At 38.4% G+C, this 16,059-nt stretch overlaps 1 protein-coding gene across 1 annotated transcript in view; it reads left to right on the forward strand.

The window, feature by feature from the left end:
* Positions 1-16,059, forward strand: part of DMBT1 (deleted in malignant brain tumors 1) — a 294,810-nt gene that overhangs the window by 226,301 nt on the left and 52,450 nt on the right. The window contains 5 exon segments of the mRNA XM_063307816.1: positions 395-706; positions 3,804-4,142; positions 10,800-10,847; positions 11,880-12,024; positions 14,097-14,377. Coding sequence (XP_063163886.1) covers positions 395-706; positions 3,804-4,142; positions 10,800-10,847; positions 11,880-12,024; positions 14,097-14,377 — 1,125 coding nt within the window.

A 16,059-nucleotide genomic window follows, 5' to 3' on the forward strand; every position in this document is an offset into this window, starting at 1 on the left:
CATCTTGAATCGTGTATTCAGAAAGCTATGTGTTCAACTACAAGAATTATTACTCTGGTTTCACAGTTTTAAAAGGATCAGATAGGAGTTGATATGAGATGCTTTGGATTTTAGACCAAGGAGAATCCTATGGTCATGCTAGCTGGAGCTGCTGAGGGTCATAACTGAATCATACAGAGACAGTATATGGTTTCACCCCATACAATGGAACCATTTCCATTCTGATAGACCAAGAATAAATCAAAAAATAGTCTGACATGAATAAAATTGACTGACATTAATATACTATATGGACAAAACCAAAAAGCAGAGGCAATTCTTCTCTGTTTAGAAATGAATTTTAGAAATTAGATATCTGGGGGAAAGTCCAATATATATTTATTTTCATCTCAAGAAAAATCTCTGAGACTGGTGAATGGATCAGACAAATGTCGTGGTCGTGTTGAGGTCTTTTACGATGGAAGCTGGGGAACAATTTATGATGATGGCTGGGACCTGAATGACGTACAAGTTGTGTGTAGACAACTTGCCTGTGGAGAGGCCGTTCAACCTCTGTTTAATGCTGCATTTGGGAGAGGAACTGGCAGCATCTTCCTGGATGAGGTCCAGTGCAAAGGGAATGAATCATCTCTTGAAGAATGCTCCCATCCACCCTGGGGCAAACATAACTGTCACCACAAGGAAGATGCTGGTGTCATTTGTTCAGGTAATCTAACTGCCCAATTTTCAAGTTAAGTGATGTTTTACTTGGTTTACATTATCCAAGCATATTGAAAGAATAAATTAAAAATCAGGTGTTAATACAATGTGACTGATTCCAGGCAGAATATTATCATCAGAAAGCCAAAGTATATAATCATCTAAGTAAGTGGTCTTGCATTGGATCTCAGAGGATCCTAATTGCTATTATATGTCCAGCTTTCAGTCGGTCTTGATACATAATGTATCACAGTAAGAAAAAAAATGCATTTATTTTATTGAATATACAAGGATGTAAGGATTGGTTCTTGTTATGCAGGTTTCAATAAAGTTATTATACTATATTTAAGTAAATTGGTAAATTGAGACCTGGTATACAATGGAATAAAACTCTGTGGCTAGGTAGATGCTATGGAATTATTCCTTTTTATTCAGCCACAGAATGGGAGCATCTTATTGTAAGCAAAATGCTTCTCCCAGGTTTTCCCACATAGCTTTTATATTCAGAGCTTGCCTAGTCTTCTGAAATGTCTCTGAAGATTTTACTGATCCAAAGCTAAAAAAATCCTAATCAAACTTCACCAGTAGAACATAGCTACATTGTGGCTAGAGCTTTAATTTATTTTAAGAACCAAATGCCTGCTAATTTATTTTTTGTTTGGAACACTTCATTGCATTGACCACCTTGAGTAGACTGGTTTACGAGTAGTCCTTGCTTACCAACCGCTTGTTCGACGACAGTTCAAAGTTACAACAGCACTGAAAAAGGAGACTTACGACAGGTCCTTGAAGTTGCAGCCATTGCAGTGTCCCCACAGTCACGTGATCACAATTTGGCACTTGGCAACCAGCATGCATTTATGACAGTCACAGCATCCCATGGTCATGTGATTTGACCTTCACAGCCAGCTTCCAACAAACAAAGTCAACGGGGAAGCCAGCAGGAAGTCACAAGTCATAGTCATGTGATGTTGTGCTTAACGACCATACGCAATTCGCTTAACAACCGCAGCTGGAACTGACGTAAGTTGGTGTGGTCATGTGACATCACACTTAACAACCACACCACTTAGCAATGGAGTTGTCAGTCATCTGCAGTCAGTAAGTGAGGACTACCTGTAGTCTCAATACTGAGAAGGAACAGGCATGTGTTCCAATACTTTAAGCCAGGTTTGCTATATTCTTTTTTATTTTACTTTATTACATCAAACTAAAGAAGAAGAATACAAGAAACATAAAATAAATAACAATAATAATAATAATAATAATAGTGGAAATATAATGTAACCTCATAATTAATCATCATTATCATGATCATCATCACCCACACAGAAGCTATTCCTTCTATTTTCAGGCCCTGCTGTCACCACAGAAATACCTGGTATGTATTTTCTTAAATTCCTATTGTTACTTAACACCAAATCTTCAAGGAGAAATAGAACCAGTAAAGCCTTTAGCAGCACAGTGAGAAGTAAGGTTCATCCAACTTTCTTTTCTTTATCTTCACTGGAAGTGGGGCTTGCAAAGTCTGCGGTTTGTACATCCGAGGAATATACCAGAGGGACAAACAAGATGTGATCTGGAAAATATTTGATGTAGTCCAGGGCCAGTGGGGACCTTTTACATTTTGTGACCATATTATGGATGCCCAAAACCAAAAATTGTTGCTTGATGGTGGAGGTGCTAATTCCCAGACTGGCTGCCACAGTAGTCGTGGCGCTTATAACACACCTATTTCTCAGAAAGCAAACAGGGAGATTGCATTCAGCTACTCTCTCTAGCCCTCCAAGCTTATAATACCCACCTATTTTTGACTTTTTCAGGGGGCCAGGTTGACTTATTTGCAAATACAGCCCTGGGTTGCAGGCATTCCCTAATTTTCTAAAAATGTCTGGGAGATTAATGGGGAATCAAATGTCACTATTAGAATAAAAATAAGATGATGCCTTTTTAAAACTATTATTTCAAATTAAATTATTTTTAAAAGTTTTCAAAGTTTGAGTGCAGCAGGGGGCCTGGTAGAGGTCAAGAGAAGTCTCTTTGGGCTCATAGGTGCCAATAGATAACATGTGGAGGCTCCCGGCTTTATTCTCTGATATCTTCAGTTAAAACAAAAAGCAGCAGCAAGAGAAAACATTTTGATTGGGGGCAGGATGGCAGGATGGGAAGATTCATTCCATTTCTTTGGCAAATCAACTCTGTCTTCTAATAGTTACTAAGTGCTTGAACACCATGTTAGTAATTCTGTCTCTGTTTTCGTACTTCTTTTGAAGGGATACCTATACTGAGGAAACGACAGGGATTAGAGGCATGCAAAAGACTTGTTCCAATCCTCTTGGCTGCTTCTGGACTATCTTAAAGGGATTGTCAACCCTTTAAGATAGTCCAGACCAGGAAACCAAAATCAAGAATACTAATACTACCTTTATTGTAAGGATATAGTAACCGAATATTGCAAGCCTGAAAGCCCTTTCCTCCTCCCCTTCCTTGACATTCCAGAGAACTAGGAAGGGTCAGTTCTGAGATGCTTTCTCTACTCCCATCCCTCCTCTGGACTCAGATTTCTCTTATCAGAGAGCCTAGCCTGCAGCCCTTCTGTCTCTTAAGGTTATTTTCATAACCCATTACAGCTTCTTACAAAAGACAAGTCATTAAGTTTAATTTAACTAAGATAACTCAATCAATTTGAAGAGAGGTAGAGACCTCAAAATGTTCACCTTTGGTTACATGATGATGTAAAGAATAATAAGACTTTCATCTCTGGTATACAGGAGAAATGAAGCTCAAAGTTATTTCTGAAATACGCAAAATGATTTGTGAATGATCCTAGGAAATGTCCAAAGGTTTGTAGACTAGATAGCAGTTGTGGCCAGCCCTAAATCAGTATCTTCTTAGTCCATTCAAAGCCGTTTACCTGAAGAGGAACACAGGTCAAAATATCTAGAGTTGTACACAACCCACACATACACAAGCAAAATCTTATCTGAGAAAAAAATCCAATTGGTAAATACTGCTAATACCCTTTTAAAATGATTCCTAAAAGAGTCAATGTAACTTATTATTGGGGGAAAAACATGCTAATTATAATCTTTTGACAATCACAGAAATTGCATTGGCAACGACAGCAAGCTCTTTGACTATAAGGTTGATGAATGGAAAAGACAGATGCCAGGGTCGACTTGAAATCTTTTACAATGGAAACTGGGGAACAGTCTGTGATGATGGTTGGGGCCTACAAGACGCAGAGGTTGTATGCAGACAGCTTGCCTGTGGAGAAGTTATGGAAGCCACAACAGAAGCCTATTTTGGAGAAGGCACTGGCAACATCATCCTCGATAACATCCAGTGCAATGGGAATGAATCATCTATAGAAGAGTGCTCCCATTCTGGCTGGGCGGTTCATGAGTGTAACCACAAGGAAGATGCTGGCGTCATTTGCTCAGGTAACAATCTCCATTTTTATTATTCTAAAATGATTTCATAGTACTTTTCTTAATAAATGTTATGAATGTTTCCTTATCACTCAGAGGAAGAGCTTACTTTCTATATTTGTTGTTGGGGTTTTTTTAATAGAAACAGTTTCTCCTACTACAAAGAATCCCGTTATACTTAGTAAGTATTGGTTTTCTTTGCAAGGAGTACATATTTTGAGAAATGATCTGCTATTTAGCATAGAAGAACAAATCCATAACACAGTTCAGGGAATACTGAAATTTCTGAATAATGCTATTCAGTAACATGTCAAATGTCAGTAACATCTAGTCTATGAAGCTATGTCTCAGATTTAGTTGCAATGAAATCATTACTTGAATCATTGAATCATTACTTTCTAAATTCCTGTTTTTATCAGCCTGCCTGTGAAAATTAGCATACTAGAGTTTCATTGTGAAGTCTCTTTGTATGCTGTATATAAATGATGATAAAATAAGAGTAATTAGTCACATCTTCAGCAAAGGATCGTTACCTTGTCATGGTGCTGGAGCTTGAGCACCTCAATGATGCCATGAGCTAAACCGTGAAGGGCCACCCAAGACGGGAAGGTCATGACAGAGAGGTCAGACTAAATGTGATCCCTGGGGAAGGTAATGGCAACCCACCCCAATATTCTTGCTGTGAAAACTAAATGGATCAGTACAACCAGAGATATGTCGGTATACCATCGGAAGATGAGACCCCCAGGTCGGAAGATGGTCAAAATGCTACTGGGGAGGAACAGAGGATGAGTTCAACTAGCCCCAGACGTGATGACGCAGCTAGCTCAAAGGCAAAAGGACGGCTAGCAGCCGACAGTGCTGGTGGTGAACGGCGAATCCGATGTTCTAAGGATCAACATGCCATTGGAACCTGGAATGTAAGATCTATGAGCCAGGGCAAATTGGATGTGGTTATTGGTGAGATGTCAAGATTCAAGATAGACATTTTGGGTGTCAGTGAACTGAAATGGACTGGAATGGGCCACTTCACATCAAATGACCACCAGATCTACTACTGTGGACAAGAGGACCACAGAAGAAATGGAGTAGCCTTCATAATTAATAGTAAAGCGGTGAAAGCAGTGCTTGGATACAATCCAAAAAACGACAGAATGATCTCAATTCGAATTCAGGGCAAGCCATCTAACATCACAGTGATCCAAATATACGCCCCAAGCACAAATGCTGAAGAAGCTGAAGTAGAGCAGTTCTATGAGGATCTGCAGCACCTACTGGATGACACGCCTAAAAGAGATGTTATTTTCATCACAGGAGACTGGAATGCTAAGGTGGGCAGTCAAATGACACCTGGAATTACAGGTAAGCATGGCCTGGGAGAACAAAACGAAGCAGGACATAGGCTGATAGAATTTTGCCAGGACAATTCACTCTGCATAACAAACACTCTCTTCCAACAACCTAAGAGACGGCTTATACATGGACTTCACCAGATGGACAACACCGAAATCAGATTGACCGCATCCTTTGCAGCCAAAGGTGGCGGACATCTGTACAGTTGGTAAAAACAAGACCTGGAGCTAACTGTAATTCCGATCACGAACTTCTTCTTGCACAATTTAGGATCAGACTAAGGAGATTAGGGAAGACCCACAGATCAGCTAGATATGAGCTCACTAATATTCCTAAGGAATATGCAGTGGAGGTGAAGAATAGATTTAAGGGACTGGACTTAGTAGATAGGGTCCCGGAAGAACTCTGGACAGAAGTTCGCTACATTGTTCAGGAGGCGGCAACAAAGTACATCCCAAAGAAAGAGAAAACCAAGAAGGCAAAATGGCTGTCTGCTGAGACACTAGAAGTAGCCCAAGAAAGAAGGAAAGCAAAAGGCAACAGTGATAGGGGGAGATATGCCCAATTAAATGCAAAATTCCAGAGGTTAGCCAGAAGAGATAAGGAATTATTTTTAAACAAGCAATGCACGGAGGTGGAAGAAGACAATAGAATAGGAAGGACAAGAGACCTCTTCCAGAAAATTAGAAACATCGGAGGTAAATTCCAGGCAAAAATGGGTATGATCAAAAACAAAGATGGCAAGGACCTAACAGAAGAAGAAGAGATCAAGAAAAGGTGGCAAGAATATACAGAAGACCTGTATAGGAAGGATAACAATATCGGGGATAGCTTTGATGGTGTGGTCAGTGAGCTAGAGCCAGACATCCTGAAGAGTGAGATTGAGTGGCCTTTAAGAAGCATTGCTAATAACAAGGCAGCAGGAGACGACGGCATCCCAGCTGAACTGCTCAAAATCTTGCAAGATGATGCTGTCAAGGTAATGCATGCTATATGCCAGCAAATTTGGAAAACACAAGAATGGCCATCAGATTGGAAAAAATCAACTTAAATCCCCATACCAAAAAGGGGAACACTAAAGAATGTTCAAACTATCGAACAGTGGCACTCATTTCACATGCCAGTAAGGTAATGCTCAAGATCCTGTAAGGTAGACTTCAGCAGTTCATGGAGCGAGAATTGCCAGATGTACAAGCTGGGTTTAGAAAAGGCAGAGGAACTAGAGACCAAATTGCCAATATCCGCTGGATAATGGAAAAAGCCAGGGAGTTTCAGAAAAACATCTATTTCTGTTTTATTGACTATTCTAAAGCCTTTGACTGTGTGGACCATAACAAATTGTGGCAAGTTCTTAGCGGTATGGGGATACCAAGTCATCTTGTATGCCTCCTGAAGAATCTGTATAATGACCAGGTAGCGACAGTAAGAACAGACCATGGAACAACGGACTGGTTTAAGATTGGGAAAGGAGTACAGCAGGGCTGTATACTCTCACCCTACCTATTCAACTTGTATGCAGAACACATCATGAGACATGCTGGGCTTGAGGAATCCAAGGCTGGAGTTTAAATCTCTGGAAGAAACATTAACAATCTCAGATATGCAGATGATACCACTTTGATGGCTGAAAGTGAAGAGGAACTGAGGAGCCTTATGATGAAGGTGAAAGAAGAAAGTGCAAAAGCTGGCTTGCAGCTAAACCTCAAAAAAATCAGGATTATGGCAACCAGCTTGATTGATAACTGGCAAATAGAGGGAGAAAATGTAGAAGCAGTGAAAAACTTTGTATTCCTAGGTGCAAAGATTACTGCAGATGCTGACTGCAGTCAGGAAATCAGAAGACGCTTAGTCCTTGGGAGAAGAGCAATGACAAATCTCGATAAAATAGTTAAGAGCAGAGACATCACACTGACAACAAAGGCCCGCATAGTTAAAGCAATGGTGTTCCCCATAGTAATATATGGCTGCGAGAGCTGGACCATAAGGAAGGCTGAGAGAAGGAAGATAGATGCTTTTGAACTGTGGTGTTGGAGGAAAATTCTGAGAGTGCCTTGGACTGCAAGAAGATCAAACCATCCTCCAGGAAATTAAACCAGACTGCTCACTTGAGGGAACGATATTAAAGGCCAAACTGAAATACTTTGGCCACATAATGAGAAGACAGGACAGCCTGGAGAAGATGTTGATGCTAGGGAGAGTGGAAGGCAAAAGGAAGAGGGGCCGACCAAGGGCAAGGTGGATGGATGATATTCTAGAGGTGACGGACTTGTTCCTGGGGGAGCTGGGGGTGTTGACGACCGACAGGAAGCTCTGGCGTGGGCTGGTCCATGAAGTCACGAAGAGTCGGAAGCGACTAAACGAATAAACAACAATTAGTCACATGCATTCAACAATGATAATCAAAACCAAAATCATATATTCTAAACTATACTTTCTGATTTTAATAGATAGGCTTGCAGACTATTCCTGAGAATAGAAAATTGATACAAATTATTAAGCAATTAAAATATCAGCTAAATTCTTGGGTCTGTTTTCCTTTCCTTTCTTCATTTATGAAACTCAGCTATTTCTTTTCTTTTGGTTTCTGTAGCTCCCGCAGGAAATACATCAGAAGTGCCAGGTATTTACAGTTGGATCATTTTCTAATTAGCTTGATCAATTGTTTCTTTAATGTGCTGCAGTTGTAGAACCGCCAATCTACTGTTTTATTTGAGCAAATGCATTTCTTAAGATTCTTTTATTTTAGAAGTTTCTCTGGTATGTATATATGTCTATTCTGGTGTTTCTCTGGTGTATTTTAGATGTGTCTCTGGTTTTTGCATTTTAGATGCAAAACCATTACATTTTTGCATTTAAAATTATTTTCAAATTCAATATTACATTATATTTTCTCTCTTTATTACCAGTTTGGGCACTAAGTACTCAGCATCCAAATAGTACACCTGTCCCTGCAGTAAGCACACAGCATCCAACTACCCCAGGTCAGTAGATTAACCAATCTCCTCATTAATGGATTTGAATAATTATAATTAAATGCTGAATAACATTCTGGGATGGCTTCCTTTCCTTATGCAAAAATTAGATGCTTTGCAACAAACAAATTGTTCCACGCTTATTTTTGCCTCCAACATACATATGTAGAAACTTGCACGGGGTATTTCTTTTCCACCTCATTATTTTTTTCTGCACATCCTCCATTCCACCATCTTTATTCAAAGCCTATCTAGATGATATGTCAAATATATCAAGTCTTCAATATATATCCAAGTTTGTAATTTCAGTAGCAGGTGGAAAGGTTGAACAGTCCTGCCTGGGATGTAAAATATGGGAAATTCAGCTAACGTGTTCTGTACGTGTATACAAGCATACCACGATTCTGGTGAAAATCTTTCATGCACACATTCAAGTAGGTTGTCAGTATATGCACAAATACACTCGAACCAGTGGCAGCTTCCCTCCTGAATTGGATGCCAACTTGTTTTGGTTTGATATTCATCTGTGTTAGAGGAAAGAGTTAAACTGTCTAGAGGCCTTTTTAAATAAAACTGTCTCTCCACGGACATCGCAGTTCTGTTACTTATTTGAAACACTATGACTACAACTTAAACTAGCAAAATATGTATATTAAATATACACACATACATAGAGTTCATGACTCTTCTACTTTAGCCCTTGCTGCCTAGAAACCCTCCTGAGATGTGTATGGCCCTGATCCTGCTAGCATTTCGTAAGTCCTTGAAGGCCTGGAGGTTTCCTCAGGCACGGGGTCTGGAGTTGGGTGAGCCTGTCAATGGGATTCTGTGTTTTCTTATGGCTGCATTGGGTTTGTCTCTGGGTGCCATTATTTTATTATTAAAATAAATTATTGCTGTTTAATTATTAATTAAATAATTATTAATTAAATAATTAAACAACATTGGTTGTTTAATTGGTTTGCTTTGGTTTGCTTTTTTTTCCTATGTTCACTGCTGACATTCACAGTTATGAGATAAGCAGCAATATACATTTATTAAATATACTAACATACCAATAAATAAAACGTAAGTCCACTGAAGTCTTCTGCATTGGCTCGGAGAGAAAATGTCCCACTGCAAATTTTTGGCTCCCAGGCATGGATCTTTGGGCTTTCTGCCTCACAAGCGCAGTTCTCACCATCGAGGAAAAGTGAAGTCCACCAAACTGTGATGAATTTCCAAGCTTTGTTTAAGTGTGTACTGAACATGTTTAAACTTGCTTTCTTTGAAGACTAGCATGCTGTCTTCATATTAGGCTACCCTCACTGACTCATGATTTTATAATTTGGTTCACACATTGTGTTGTGATATAGTTTGCTTAACCATTGTTGAATACATTACAGTTGGCTGGCTTTGCACATATTAAAGGAAAGGAATAACTATGGTTTTCAAATCATAGTAGCTATATTGAACCAATGTACTAAGCCAAAACCAAACAAACCATATTATAATCATAAAAACCATAGCATTATCTTCAATAGAAATGAATACAACAAATAAGAATGTACTAGCTAAATTTACACTACTGAAAAGCAGTGATAACTCATATAAATTCTAAGAACTACTTAGCAAAATACATTTGAGGCAGAAGATAAGGGAAAAAGAAATGAAATGAAATATAGATATCTATATATAGTTTAACTAACACAATTCACTGTACCAGTCCTTATCTTTCTCTCATTACAAACCATTCTTGCTTGCATTACATCCATTTAAGGATTCATATATTGCTTTTTGTTCACTAAACTTCTCACTTCTCTTTTTTGATCTCATCAACTCCATCCAACCACAAATTTCTTTGTTTCCCAGCTTGAAACTCATTCATTCTCTTAATGTGACCAAGAAACACAAATCAATCTACTTTCTCTAGTTTTTTGCCATTTACCTATAATTTGTAATCATTTGCTCCATGTTCCCTGCCAAACTAGCTACCTTCATACATAATCACAGATCCTCTGTATGTTGGAAGCCAGTATTTCATTTCCCATCATGGTTGGCCCATCATATATCCTGCCTGGAGATGGGAGAATTAGAATGCCACCTTGGAAGATGGTCACTGGATTAGCGATCCTAGCTGGATTAGAGATCCTACCTATGCCAAACTCAGCCAACACTGTTCGTGTCATCACAGGACAGGAAATGTTGCATGGGGAATGGGTATAACTGAGGCTTCCCTTAATGATCATATAGTGAAATGTCAATTAAACAGAGAATCCAAAACATTTAAATATTAATTGTAAGACTCAAAATTGAAAACTGAAATTATTCATGTAACTGTATTTTTCTGTTTTCCTTCATCTAGCATCAACATCTATATCTCTGCCTATCACTCAGAAGCATACTACTTCTGGTAAGCCATCAGGCTGAAGTTTATTTTCAGCATCAATTAACTAATTTGGGACTTTGTTTTGTTGTTGTTTATTCGTTCAGTCACTTCCGACTCTTCGTGACTTCATGGACCAGCCCACGCCAGAGCTTCCTGTCGGTCGTCAACACCCCCATCTACAAAGCTATAAATACATTTTTTCAGAAACATTTTTTTTAATTCACTGGAATTTTCTGCAGATGAGCATATGTAGGATTGTGGTTCTCCTTTCCTTCACTGAAAGCCACTTCTCCTTTATTTACCTGTTAAAATTCAGAAAGGAACGGAAGGTAACACATAATTAGTTTACTATCATCTACTGTAGCATTCACGCTGCCACTTTAGTATGTCAAGGGCCGAGAAGGAATTGCTCACCAAGTCTGAAACACAGAATACTTAGCTACAAGAGGAACTGAGCTTTCCTTCTGAGAGATCTGAAATAATAGATCCCATGTTTTCATACTTTTTCTAGTCCAGTTCCTTGCTTAGCAGGTTCTGTCATGTTTGACAATAACGTACAAACAGATAATCTTAGGTAATGCCATTTTCATTCTTAAAATTTTAAAAATCTGTTTGTCAAATATCTTTATAAATTCTGGAGGCAGAGTCACATAGGTAAGGGTACTTCCAAGCTCTGGCACATTTAGGCAATGTCTTCCCTTTGTAACCTATTCTTGCCTTCTGGCTTACCCATTTTCTCAGGTAGGTTGAAGACCACACAACGGATTTGTCTTTAACCTTCTTCTCTTTCTCCTCCTTCTCCTTCTTCTTTTTAAGTTTTTATTGACCCAGATTCAGAGGAACAGAGACTGCTTCCTCTCAAGTTATCTATTTTCTTTTTCTCAGAATGCCTCTTTGTGTTTCATTTGGCCTGTATAAGCAAGTGCTATTTTCTTGCAGATACTGTATATTTATTTCACTAAAATTATATACATGTGTGTGTGCACACACATACACACACACTCCACAAATAAATGTTCCAGTCCTTAATTGGCCAATTAATCTGTTTCCCTCTAGGCAACTGTGGCAGCCTGCTCACAAGTCCTTCAGGTTCATTTTCAAGTCCACTGTATCCTTCAAACTACCCAAACGATGCCTGCTGTGTCTGGATCATACAGGTAGAGGAAGGGCACCATATAGAACTCATATTTGAAGATTTCAGGTAATAAAGCATTTGCTAGTTAATCAATGAAAATGTCATTCAACCATTTTATTAGTCTGCCGTACACTCTTGTCTTTAGTCATAAACTGTGGTCCATATATAAACATATTTCATACTTCATATTTAGAAAGGTTTATGGGGAGCCATGATTCAGAATCCAAGCCATTTTCTCAACCCTTCTATCCTATAATAGAGTGAACTATAAAATAGGATATGTGTTTATGATTTTAACAGTGTTATTAGCCATTGTGTCCTAACAGTGCAATAAGAAAAAGATTCAAGAATAAAATGGGAAGTGTACTTTATATATATTTATGTTACTCTCTACTTCCCATACACACAGCGATTTCTTTGATTTTGTAAAACAGCTGTAAGTTACTTCAGACTGGAAAGAAAAGGAAATTTTATGGAAAGAACCTCATTCTTTCTTTCTGTCCATTTTGCTGCTTAACTTACTACTTTTGTTCTCAATAAATGAGGCATTAATCATGGGCGTCTGTGGGGAACAGCAAAGGAAACAGGTGTCATCTTGCAGCTCATCATGATATCACACAAATTATGCAGATAATGTAATTTTCATAAGTAGCATTTTGCCAAATTATAGAACTCTTAATTTACACAATGATGTCATGATGCACATGACTCAAGGGGAGAAAGCAATTTTGGGTAGAAAATGGCTTGAAGAAAGCAGCTAAACATTTCTTTTCTCTCTCCATCCATCCCATGTTTGTCACGCCTTATACATAGACTGAGCAAAGCTGTAGCTGCTTACAATCTTTTAATAATACGTTTTTGTAATTTTTAAAAGAGAATGCAGAGAAAGCATTATACAAAAACAAATTAAAAGAACAATTAACTCCAATAAATTAATAAGTTATGAACTGCCATATCAAAACATGAAAAATTAAAAAATAAACAAATAAACAGAAAAAAGCTAAAAATTAACATATTAAATGAATATAAATCACCTAAATGTATCATGTATTCATTTACTCATTTAATAATTATACGTATAAATTTGTCTATTCTTGTAAAATATTATGAAATTCATGCTAAAGAAATATGTATTATATTATTTTTATATTTTATATTTATAGTTGTTTTTTTTAATGAATAAATTAGATATTTATTGAATCCAGTCTTTCCAGGGTAAAATTCTTCTGAAAAGAAACCAATATTGGATTTGCCAAAATCATATGAGTCAAGTGTACCCTCAAATTTCTTAAATCACCAACAAAGGAAATCTATAGGCCATCCTTTCTGATACATTCTTTGGGGAATCCAATAACTCAGAATAAAATCTTTTGATGGATTAATTTCAACTTCAAATCCAAAGAAGCAGACTTAACATTTTAAAAAACTTGGATCCATTTATGTTCCATCATTGAGTATTCCCGCTCTTTATCCATAAGTCTTAAATGTCAGTAATTCCAAGTTCATAGATTTTTCTCAATTTCTGATGTAATTTTAAAGTCGATTTAATTTCAAAAACAGCCTCAATCAACAACGATACCCTCTCGGGTTCCTGTGGGGCAGCTAAGGCATCTGATTCATATTGAGAAATCAAAACATGCTTGATTATATTGCCACTGAAACAGTATGTATTAGGCAAAGAAAAATCTATCTGTGGTGGCTGAAAATCCTTAAAATAATAATGGATTTAAAGTAAATTTTTTCTTTGTTTATGACATGACAGACGCCTCTTTGAAAGCAGAGTGTAAGGGCAATTTAGCTTTACCTGCTTTCTACCAGGAATGTTGATCCTGAAATCACAGGATCTCAAATGGCCCTATTGCCTCATTAGCAAATCCTTCTAAAAACTACCACCAAATTATAATTTTGAATGTGATGGAATGTCATGCATTTCTGCATAGTAGTTTGTGCCTAGAATTTATAAGAGACTCTACTTTATATTGATGCTATTGTAGATAGCAATTGTATTGAATCAGGGATGCATACATTACGATATATCCTCCCATTTGGAGGCCTGGTTGCCCACCCCTGCTTTAATGGAACAAGCTCTATGGAAGCAGTTGAGGAAGGGCAGCTTTAAAATGTTTTCAAAATGAGAGTCCGGGTGCAGTGGTAGTTTCAGGTAATTCGGAAGGCATTCACCTACTCATGTTTCTCCACAGAGTGGAAATTACCAGGTTCTGCATGCTTGATTTTGTTGAGATCTTTGACGGCCCTTTCCCAACATCACCCTCATTTGGAAAGATCTGTTTCAATCCAAGAAAGATCTACACTTCCTCCTCACACAAAATAAGAGTTGTATTCTTAAGTGATTCTGTGAATGAGAGAGGGTTTCTTGCAATCTATCGAGAAGTTCCTCCAAAGAATACGGTGACAACAAGTAAGGATGTTTCATGATTATCATTCTCTTGTTCAATTCCTGTATTACCAGTAATCTGGGTATTGCACCACTTCTTTCCCTTCTTTCCTATAAAAACCCCTTATATTTAATACATGTCTCAGTTGAATATTTTAGTCCCTTCAGTATACAGAAGAACCCTTGGGTGACCTGATCTTCTGTGTACCTACAAGTATAAAACTAAGATTGTCAAGAGTATGGAAATAAAAACAAAGGAGGAGTGGGTGGGTGTTTGTTGCTGCCCAGTTTTTCCATCTTGGTTTTTTTTTCTTGTCACATTGTTCTTATTATTTTATAGTTCTCATGCTTTCTTGTGAGCTGACCAGAGTTGTTGGGAGTCAGGTAGTGTTCAAATTGAATGAATTTCCAAAGGAGGGGGACCTACAACAGGCCTTTTCTAAATGATCTGATCAGACTTCTAAATTTGATTTTGGCAAAGGATTCCAGAATATCCTTGCATTCTTTGCAAACTACCCAGTCTCAGTATTTGTCACAGGGTTTGATCTTTAGGTCAGCACACAGCTGTGGCATTTGTGCTATATACTTGAAATTAGCATGACCAAATCTTCTATGCATCAGGTGTACACACTGGTCATGATATGGCGTGTTGCCAACTGCAGCCTTGCAGCTTGGCTTCCTTGCATTTTGCACAATGTACAAGGAGTCTTTTAAAATACCGGTAGCACATAATTTCCCATTTTTACATATCTCACAACCATTTTTCTTAAATGTTATGATATACCCTGTTGCAGCTAATTGTGCCACAGATAAAAGGTTTGATTGTAGATTTGGAACATACAGCACACCTTTCACAGTTTCTCCCAAGCAGAATAAATACAAGTCACCTTGTCCCATAATTTTGGTCACAGACCCATCAGCCAAAGATACACTTTGTCTCTCAGTTTTAGACAGTGACACAAAAGAGCTTTTACAATTACATAAATGACAACTGGCCCCAGAATCTAACACCCATACATCAGAATTACCCTTCTCAGCAACCTGTGCAATTTGGGTTGTCTGAAGAGGCTTCTTCTGTGTTGCCCTTGTGTTCTTCTCTTTCTACTCTTGGGTCTCAAGGCACAGTCTTTCTGCAAATGTCCAGCTGAACCACAGGTGAAGCATCGCTGGCTGGCTAGTGCTGTGGCCTCAGCTTCCTTTCCCTTCTTTTCCCTTGTTTTCTGGTATTGCAGCTTTCCAGAAGAGATGGGGGGGATCTTTCCTCTCTCTTCTCCCATTCAGCGAGTAAGCACTGTGTTACATATGATGGAGTGAGTCCTGCTTCAGGCATAGCCTCCAGGGTACAAATCAGCGTGTCCCATGTTTCATTTAATGAGGACAGCAGGATATAGGATTTTGTGAGGTGTAAATTCCATACCTCTCTCCTGCAACTCAACAAACAGCTGCTGAATATAATGCAGGTGCTCAGGAAGGCTATCTCCTTCTTCAAGGTAGGCTTCGTACAGCATTTTTGTCAGGGTAACTTTACTCCCTGCTGTTGCCTTTATATACAAGTCTCAAAGTGTCCCAAAGTTGCTTTGCAGACTGCATCCCACGCACATGCACTAGCTGATTGTCCTCAATGGTGGCTCTAGCCCACTCATCCTGTCTAAGCCATTCAGCACTGGGATTTTGGGGGGTTTCCTCACCAATTGGCATCCAAAGAT

Source organism: Candoia aspera, chromosome 6 (assembly GCF_035149785.1).
Source record: "Candoia aspera isolate rCanAsp1 chromosome 6, rCanAsp1.hap2, whole genome shotgun sequence".
In the NCBI taxonomy this organism is placed as follows: domain Eukaryota; kingdom Metazoa; phylum Chordata; class Lepidosauria; order Squamata; family Boidae; genus Candoia; species Candoia aspera.